The sequence below is a fragment of the Anarhichas minor genome, unplaced genomic scaffold, assembly GCF_050575085.1.
Source record: "Anarhichas minor isolate MPS153535 unplaced genomic scaffold, ASM5057508v1 ptg000074l, whole genome shotgun sequence".
Lineage (NCBI taxonomy): Eukaryota > Metazoa > Chordata > Actinopteri > Perciformes > Anarhichadidae > Anarhichas > Anarhichas minor.
The window spans coordinates 602,501-612,500 of NW_027466520.1; the positions used below are offsets into that span (position 1 = coordinate 602,501).

At 41.0% G+C, this 10,000-nt stretch overlaps 1 protein-coding gene across 1 annotated transcript in view; it reads left to right on the forward strand.

Moving 5' to 3' along the window:
- Window positions 1-10,000, forward strand: part of map7d2b (MAP7 domain containing 2b) — a 19,510-nt gene that overhangs the window by 2,378 nt on the left and 7,132 nt on the right. The window contains 2 exon segments of the mRNA XM_076080789.1: window positions 6,063-6,195; window positions 8,468-8,557. Coding sequence (XP_075936904.1) covers window positions 6,063-6,195; window positions 8,468-8,557 — 223 coding nt within the window.

Consider the following 10,000-nt stretch of genomic DNA (forward strand, 5'->3'; position numbering starts at 1 on the left):
TGAAAATATACAATAAATAAACGAGAAACAATAAACAAATGCCAGAATGTGAGCGGGAAGCAGAAGCAGGTCAGAATAACAGATGTTATGAAGTGTAGACTTCCTTCTAAAGGAAGTAAACCAGACTCATGATCGGACCTCTGACTTCATATAATTAATACTAAAATACATATTAATACTCAGCCCTGTTTGTTAAAGCACCCGAAACCAACTCCACCCGCTTCTTTACTTGATACATTTATAATGTAAACGAGTTCATGTTTGTCACCTTTGCTGCCACATAATCAATATAAAAATCATAACAATTATAATACAAATGTGTTCAGTTATCAATATACAGAATATATATATCACAAAAATGTTTGTATAATCCCGTATGAAATATTAAAAATGTGTTCCATTATCACGCATTAACCAATAATTAAAACTGTACTCACAGTTAGTTTGACATTATTGTAAAAAGATTATGATCGTTCAACATCGTTACAATAAACAACACTGAATCATCACCGCAGGTGTCAACTCATTTATGAATAGACATGAATGCAGCATAACCTCCACATCGTTATGCTTCCTCTCACCTCTTCATCACTCTGCCGTTCACACTTAAACTGGATCATCTTTTCCACCAGTCATCATCTCTCTCTCTCTCTCTCTCTCTGAATTAATCGTGTCGATCCATAATCGAGTTTCCTGTTGTTGTTGTTGGGACGAACCAGAGTTTGAGGGAGAAACAAGTAATTAATGCCGAAGCTCTAACGACTTCCTGTCAGCCGACCACTTGTGTGCATTCAACTGAAACATGAAGAGTTGGGCTGGTTTATTTCTGCAGCAGACTTAAATAGATACTAGACACTGAGTCTAACCTCCTGCCCAATACTCACACACACACACACACACACACACACACACACACACACACACACACAAAAACCTTTCAATATGTCTCAGGAAACCATCACAACCAACCACCATGAGGTAAATGTGTGCAACCTGACAGAACAACATATATTACAACAATATCAATAGATCTCAGTCAATGTTTTGGTGCCCTAAACTAGTATTAAAACCTTCTTTTAAAGGTCTTTTATTCATCAGTATATATATAAACTTTATTGTAATGTTTCTTTCATCTTCCAGACAATAAATGACTGAAAATAACTAAGTGACACAAAACTCAACCAAAAACCAAACCAAACTAAACCAAATAAATAACAAATACTAAGTAGAAGAGAACAACAATCAAGCCTGACAATGCAAGTCCAGATTTAAACAATTTTACAATCTGTAAATGTCTTATTTCTTACATTGAGTTTTGTTTTCTTTGTTTTTTTTCTTGATTGAATCCTTTAAATTAAGGTGTTATGTGCATCATTTCAACATTAATACATTTATTTCACATTAAAGGGACAGTAGACATGTTTCGAAGTGTGGTAGTCTGAGGTACTTCTACTTAGTCAGTGTAGTACTACAGTGTAGTACTACAGTAGATGGAGTACCAGCACTGGAGCAAAGTAATGTTCTGCTGTGGACAGGAGCAGCTGCTCTACTGCTAAAGTCATCATGGTATCTGGCATTCACAGAGGCCACGCCCTCAATTATGCTGAATTTTGATCCTTAATATAATTCAAACGGGTGAGTTATATATAAATTCATCCTCCCTACTGTTGTCATAAACAGAGACATTAGCTATAGAGAGCAACATCTTTCATTGAACCAGGCTGTAAACATGTTTATTTCTGCTGTTAAGTTGGTCGTTTTAACATCGAGGTCTATGGAGATCGACCTCAGACTGAATGTAAGAAGCGGACGTAGTCATGTGACGTCACCCGTTGGTTTGTGGACTGAAGTTTAGAAGCTTTGAGTTCTGCGTTTTGTCCGTCACTATCTTGACTTTTTGCAACCAGTGAACAGGAAGTGACCATATCTGGACTGAGGAGGAGTGATGCAGAGACGCCGTATATGTCTCTGGTAGAGACCTGTCAATCACTGTGTAGCCCCGCCCTAAAGCATCCCCTGCTTTATGGTCTGTTTGACTCTAAATGGACCATAATGTACTAAATGAACATCATGCTGTATTGAAGAAGACTTGAAACTAGAGATTGAGACCATAAACTCATGTTTACAATGTTTACTGAGGTAATAAATCAAGAGAGAAGTAGAGTCATTTTCTCATAGACTTCTATACAACCAGAGGAGTCGCCCCCTGGTGGTCACTAGAGAGAATGCAGGAGGTTGCCTCTTAGTTCAGCCACAGTATTGAGTGTAAGTGACTTGCGTTTTTGGAAGTAAAGCATTCAAAATAAAAGATGATTTTGTGTGAAATCAGATTGTTTGGTTCTTGGTTAGAGTTCTTTCTTCATGAAGTAAAGCAGCAGCCTGAAGCATGACTAACACTCATGAGTGGGCATCACTTGGCTGAGAACCATTGACTCATATTATTATCGTCCAACACTAATTATCTGCATTAACCCTTTCAGCTCCACCCCAGAACATGAATTATCAGTTGCTAAGCAGCATGTGAAGGGTTAACAGAGAGTTCACCGCTCACCGCCCTCTTTTTTTATTTAAAGGCCCTGTTTACATGCTAACACCCCCCCCCCCACACACTCACATGCATAACTTAATGACATAATGATCGGTCAGCCTCATGGGGCGATGACATCACCGTCAGCGTATCACGTGTCCCGTTTACCGGAACAGACGGTCGCTGTGACGAGCACATACTTCACCTCTGAAAGAGGAAAATAAATCCACACAATCAATGTGCTTTAATGAGGGACACAGTCATGTGATTTGAATGTTGATTTAGTGTTTTACTATAAGCATTACTTTACTAGAGGTTTCTCAGAGCTTTCTTATTTGAGGTGCAGGTTTTTATAAAATGTATGAAAACATAATGAATCACAATCTTCCAGAGCTCTCGTGACATCACAATATTAGTTTCATCAATAACACAAACCCCAAATATATTATATTTGGCATTATTTATTTGATAAATTATTGTGGATTAATATTCAGTTGATCCATGGCAGAGACAGCATGGACCTTTTATGTACTTCTGTGTACTTCAGTATACATGTGTGTACTCTGCATAGTGCTTGTGTGATTGTGGAAGAGCAGCAGCGAACGATTATTGTCATTATTAATTAATCTGATGATTATTTCCTGCATTAATAAACTAATTGTTTTGTTAGTGAACACAAAGAAACTTTCTCTGGTGTTTTTAAATATCTTGTTTTGTCCGATCAGCATTCCAAAACCCAAATATATAAATTAACATATTGATTAACTATCATATGACAAAGTGAAGCAGCACTGAGAAGCTGGAACAAGCAAATGTTAAAAAATAGTCTTTAATTAATCTTCTCTTGATCAACTTAGTTTAGTTTCATTTACAGCATCTTTTCTCTGATTTCAACCTAAAAACAAAGAACTGTTGTAACATGTTTACACGTGTAAAACAGCTCCTTTCAGTTGTTGATCTTATTTTGCGGTTGCAGGTCTCGACTTGTACGAAATGGAAAATGTAGAAAAAAAGAAGAACTCAACAAGGATTTGGACATTTATTATAATAAATTAATGCACAAAACATGCAATTGAATATGCTCTCCTCAAAGAAGCAGGCATTGAACTTTGCTGATGATTGTAAATCAATTTATCTATTTTATATTTCATGTTGCTGTGAAAACATCTCCTTCAAACAACTATTTATTCACCAAAAACTACATTTTACAAGATTACATTTGAACGCATCATGATAACGTTATGATTCACCTTCATCTGTACTGCACAGAGCCTGAACGCACCCTAGCGTTAGCCGTTAGCCGTTAGCTCTGTTGTGTAGCTGTTGTTGATCTGTGGATCCATTGGTTGATCTGTAGCGTGCTGCTCGTCTGTAGTTGTCAGAGAGCTCGTTGGTTCCTGCTTGTTGTCTGTCTTAGTACTGCAGGTCGGCTCTGATACCTCAGACGGGAACGACTCCACTATGACTTTTATATATCTTGTAATTAATGTTACCAAACGCCTTTAAATAGAATAAATCACACATTAAATACCAAAACGTTCTCATATAAATTCAGAATTGTGTGCAGAATAAACAGAGAATGAGTCCGCTCTTCTTCTCTGATCTATATCTTCAGTACATCTGAGTCTCTGTCCACCATCCCCCCTTCATCTTACATTTCTGCTGTCTCTCTTCCCTCTTCTTCACTCTGAGCTCCTCCCTCTTTGCAGTCTGTGCGTGACTCTGCATGCACCTCCAGCAAATATATATATATATATATATATATATATATTTATATATATTATATATATGTGTATCAGCTTTCTACCGGGCGTAAACAGTATATTAAACTGCTCTCTGCTCACTAACATCACCACATTAGTGGACGTTGAAGAACCAGAGCGGGATGTGGTTGTTGATAGAAAGCAGGAAGAGAAAGAGAGTCGTCTCTAAATAAACAAATCAAGAAACAAATAATACAAAGATCCCAAAGAAACCCACATTTATTCTTCTTCTCTCCGTCAACACGTCTCAGGTCTCAGGTCAGAGGTCAGCTGTCACTGCACTCAGCGAGACAGTCGGTTATTTACAGAGGAATTGATCGACATCCAGCTCTGAAGCCAAGAAGGAGGAGACGTCACCATGCAGATAATAATACAGAATACAGAAGATCTTCAGCGCTGGAAAAGTCTTAAAAAGCTTTCCAATTAGTCTCTATTAAAAATAAACACTTAATCCAAACATCCATTTCTCTGGGTGCAGGATGCACTCATTTGATGAATCCTATCGTTACTCTGAATTATTACAGTTTGTTCATGAAACAGGTTTAATTCCCTGTTATGTGGCATTGATGTAACTCGATGAACCCTGCAGAGACCCTGCAACCCATGAAGTCTCTTTAATTATCTGATATTAATAAACCTGTTTGAATAATAGACTCTAATAAACAATGAGAGCCTGAATCTAAAGGCAGGAGTTAGAGGAGGAGAAAAACACATTCAGTTCATTTATTATCTCTCACTTAGTTTGAAAAGAACAATTCATTTGAACCATATGAAGAATACTGTATTGTTGTTGTGTTTTTATGTACTTTTGTGTGTATTTCACAGTAGATTATACTGTGTGTGTGTGTGTGTGTGTGTGTGTGTGTGTGTGTGTGTAGAGACGAGGCAGAAGAAGGTAGAGAGAGTGAAGGAGATAAAAACCAATGCAACCAGGATCAATATCCAATCCACCCAGTCTGTGTGTGTGTATGTGTGTGTGAGTGCATGCATGTGTGTGAGTGTGTGTGTTCATGCATGTGTGTGTGTGTGTGCGTGTGAGTGTGTGTGTGTTCATGGATGTGTGTGTGTGTGTGTGTGTGAGTGTGTGTGTGTTCATGGATGTGTGTGTGTGAGTGTGTGTGTGTGTTCATGCATGTAGGTGGGGGTTGTGACGGGTTGCATTCTGGTACCTCCCATCTGACTAAACTGCTCTGTGAGAGAGAGAGACAGAGAGAGAGAGAGAGAGAGAAAGGGAGAGAGTGAGAGAGAAAGAGAGAGAGAGACAGAGAGAGAGAGAGAGAGAGAGAAAGGGAGATGATGTTATTGTGTATTGATATTATTGTATGTTTAATTCTTTGATGCTTTGGCAATACCGTTTCTAAACGTTCATGCCAATAAAGCAAATTTAATTTAATTGAATTGAAATTGAGAAAGAGAGAAAGGGAGAGAGCGAGAGAGAGAGGCGAGAGAGAGCGACAGAGAGAGAGACAGACGGAGAGAGGGAGGGGTGAACATTGTGTGAGGGAGGAGAGGAAGATAGGGGGAGTCAGTGTTACCTAGAGAGAGACAGAGAGAGGTCTCAGTGTGTTCTGTACCACTGAGAGAGAGAGAGAGCGGTAGAGAGACATCAGAGCTGTATGAGTGTGTCACTGATGGAGGACGGAGGGGCGAGGCTGCTTCATGCGGTAACCATGGCGCAGCCGTCTTCTTGCGCTTCGCCGGGTACCCGTCGCCGCAGCGACGGGTCGGTAAGAGAGTCTCTGTTCTTCCCCATCTCCGAACGCAACGAGCAGGAGAGGCTGGAGGCCCTGGTCCGCCGGAGAGGAGGAGGCACCGAGAGACGAGGAGGAGGAGGAGGAGGAGGAGAGCATCTGGATAACAGGCCTAAACGATGGACATGGGGAGGACCGCCTGACGGAGTGGAGGGTGAGTAACACGGGCCTTTATTGATGGTGGAGAGTGATGGCGATGATGTCAGTGATGGGGGGATGGGGGGATGGGGGGATGAAAGGGTGGAGACGACAGAGCAGCGGAGGAGGAGGTGTGATGGAGGATATAAAGAAGAGGATGGGAGGAGAAGGGATGGAGATGGAGGTGGAGAAAGGAGAAGGGCAGTGGACAGGAAAAGGGTGTGGAGGCTGCAATGCAGGAGCTGCTTTGTCTCATCAGGGTTAGGAGAGGCTCTGTGTGTGTGTGTGTGTGTGTGTACTCAGACACACTGGTGTTAGCTGGTGGTTTTGGTTTAAAAATCAGCTACAGGTGTGTGTGTTTGCATGTGTGTGTTTATGTGTGTGTTGTAGCTCTGTTGTGTTTTATTCTGGGAGGGAGCTCCAGTTCTCAGAGGAGTTACACGTCTAACCTTGAAGGCACCATGGCCGCCGCTGACATAAACAGAGACGGAGTGCGACATGAGGCAATGTCTCTCTCTCTCTCTCTCTCTCTCTCTCTCTGTCTCTCTCTCTCTGTCTCTCTCTCTCTCTCTCTGTCTCTCTCTCTCTGTCTCTCTCTCTCTCTCTCTCTCTCTCTGTCTCTCTCTGTCTCTCTCTCTCTGTCTCTCTCTGTCTCTCTCTCTCTGTCTCTCTCTCCTCTGTCTCTCTCTCTCTCTCTCCTCTGTCTCTCTCTCTCTCTCTCTCTCTCTCTGTCTCTCTCTCTCTCTCTCTCTCTCTCTCTCTCTCTCTCTGTCTCTCTCTGTCTCTCTCTCTCTCTCTCTCTCTCTCTGTCTCTCTCTGTCTCTCTCCTCTGTCTCTCTCACATCGTCCTCGTCTCTTTTAGCTGCGCTCTACGTCCTGCAGGTGCGTTCATAACGCCATTAATTATTCACCCAATCACGCCCAGCCGTCCAGGCACTGACCCGGGATCAGGGTCCACCCAGCAGCTCGTCTGTCCGCGGCCCCGGTTTGACAGAGAGGCTGATCTGGGATCTGTCGGGGCCTCCAGCAGAGAACGCTCACTGCAGCAGAAAACAGCAGAATCTCATCTTACAGCTCCACTCGATTAAAGGACAGGGACTCACTAAAGTGTGTGTGTGTGTGTGTGTGTGTGTGTGTGTGTGTGTGTGTGTGTGTGTGTCTGTGTGTGTGTCTGTGTGTGTGCTGCGTATTTCTCTCTGGGTCCAGTGTAGTCCACTTAAAAATCTAAATAAAAACCTGTCTTTACCCGGTTTATTTTGAAGTTTTCAAGCTTTTCTTTTTATGCCGCAAAACAAGCAAAAATGTGGTAAAAAGCCCGATTCAGGTGCATATTCTGAATACGCTCAATACGTGTCCAAAGAATGCTCCTAAAACCTGATTTATATCGGCATATCTCACACGTCTTAATGCTCCATTCAGAATCAGGCCTCATTCAGAACATCCTGTTTTATGTCCGTCAGTGTTCAGACCACTGAGCTGAGCTTTGTTTTGATCCCAAATCAGGACGTCAGGATGAACGTCTATTATCTACGTGTGGTACAGCCATTCAAAAAAGGATCATTTCAACATTATATAGCGTCAAAAAGAGCCGAAACAATCTGATACTGAACATATAAGGTATAGGCAGTGGGGAGTAAGATGATTCTTCCAACAGGAGGATTTGTTGTGTGATATATGAGGATGTTTCTAAAAATGTCAGAGCCCACAGATTATTTTCTGTGTTTGTTTTGCTGGAACTGCACATTTTCAAATAGTTTCTGCAGAAGAGAACCAGCCCTGTATTTGAAACAGACCTCCCAGACTGAGCTCAGTAGCTGCTGGATTGATTCGTGGTTCCCTGAGGATGAATCCTTTTCCTCGAGCGACACCGTGAGACATTTGTGGTTCAGAGAGAAATGTCTCCACAACTGTCAGATGCAATTTTTGGTGCAGACATTCATGCTCTTTGCAGATTGTGATGGACTGACTGGTTTCATCCAGTAACAGCATGTGGTGCAGACGTCCCGTGTTGAAAACACGACCTCACAAGTTCCCTTTGAAGGCGGCGTTGACACTTTGTATCTGTGTGTTATCGCACGATGCTCCTGCATGTTGGGAGGAAACAGTCACGATGGCATAACGAGGGTTTGACGTGTCACTTCCTGCTGGGGATCTCGTGTGGTGGAGTGTGTCGGGTCTCAGATGTTTCTGTCGCTGTGTGTCAGTGACGCAGGTGTACGTGTGTGTGTGTGTGTGTGTGTGTGTGTGTGTGTGTGTAACGCTTTGCTTTTGCTTCACCTGCTGCCCAGGTAACCCTAAGACCCCGCCCTGCCATGCCATTGGCTCCGCTCTGCCCAATGAGCTTCCTGCTGCTTCCAGCGCCCAACAATCCCATAACGGTACAGATCACATGACTCTGTGTGTGCCACGCTCATACCGCCCCCCCCCCCACACTTCCTGTCTCACCTGCAGCTTGTCCTCTGTTTGGCATGTCTTTGTTTATCACCCTGGAGTGTGTTTATGTTCTGTGTCTGCTGATCAAGTCATTGCAGCGTCGCTGGTAAAATCTTCTTCTCTCAATATATTTCCTCTTTCATTTGAGTAAATGCCGAAACATGTTTCACGTGCAAACACAGCATGAACGTCTGTGTTTAGAGATGCAGTTAAAGGTTGTGAACAGGCCTCAGCTACAAACGCTTCCTGTCTGCAGAGATGTTAGTGTCGGGTCCACACAGGTGCTTCATCTCTTAATGAGGTGTTTCAGGGTTCTCCGTTAATACGCAGTCTAGTTTCATAAATGCGACAGATTAGCGTCACTTGTAAGTAAATCTGGAGAAGCGTGGAAACAATCGGATAATAATCAGATTATAGAGCCAGGAAGTTTTTAAAATCCTGTTAAAAAGTTTTGAATTGTTTCGAAGATTCTCACTGCGATAAAATCAAGTTAACGTCTGAGTGATGTTAACATAACATGTCTTGTTTCTGGCTCATTCCATCATCTCTCAAGTCGGTTTGATATAAAAATGAAAGTTTGTTAAACTGAGGACAGATAATGTAAATCAAATCCTCATGTTTTCTGATATTTATTTATATATATATATATATATATATATATATATATATATATAAATATAAATATAAATATATTTTACTGTATTTTTAAGTTGACAGGCGATGAATCAGACAGAAGTTCTGTGATTATTATTCTTTTTATTACTTTAAACCTGCTGAAGAAATTCACAGTTTGAGCTTCTAAAACATGCAGTGAGACATATAATATATATATATATATATATATATATATATATATATATATATATATATATATTATATATATTATGATCAATTACTGCTCTACTAATATGACCTCATGTGGTTACTTCACTGACTCCCACGATGATGGGATTTTCAAAACCAACTGCGTATTACAAAGATCAATTTTACACTTTCCATGAACATGAGTCACATGATGTACACAGTGAGACATTTAATAAGAACAAATCTAAATGTTAATACTTCACACAAGTTGTAAATTCAGCAGCTTCACCAGTTCAAAATAAACATGAATGAAATCCAGACAATGAATGAATTTATTGCTTTAAGACGAACAAATCTGTGAGCTCCAACACCAACTCTATGTTTATTAACTACTTTGTCTATTTGTGTGTATATTTGTGTAGTTTTGTGTGTGTATTTGTGTATTTGTGTGTAACTGTTGGTGTGTACAGAGAGAGAAACATTGGTTCGTTTTCATCAATAGTTCACAGTTTACATTCAGCATTTCCACTTCTCCTGTGTGGCTAATGACTGTCTGGTTTGGACACACACACACACACACTCCC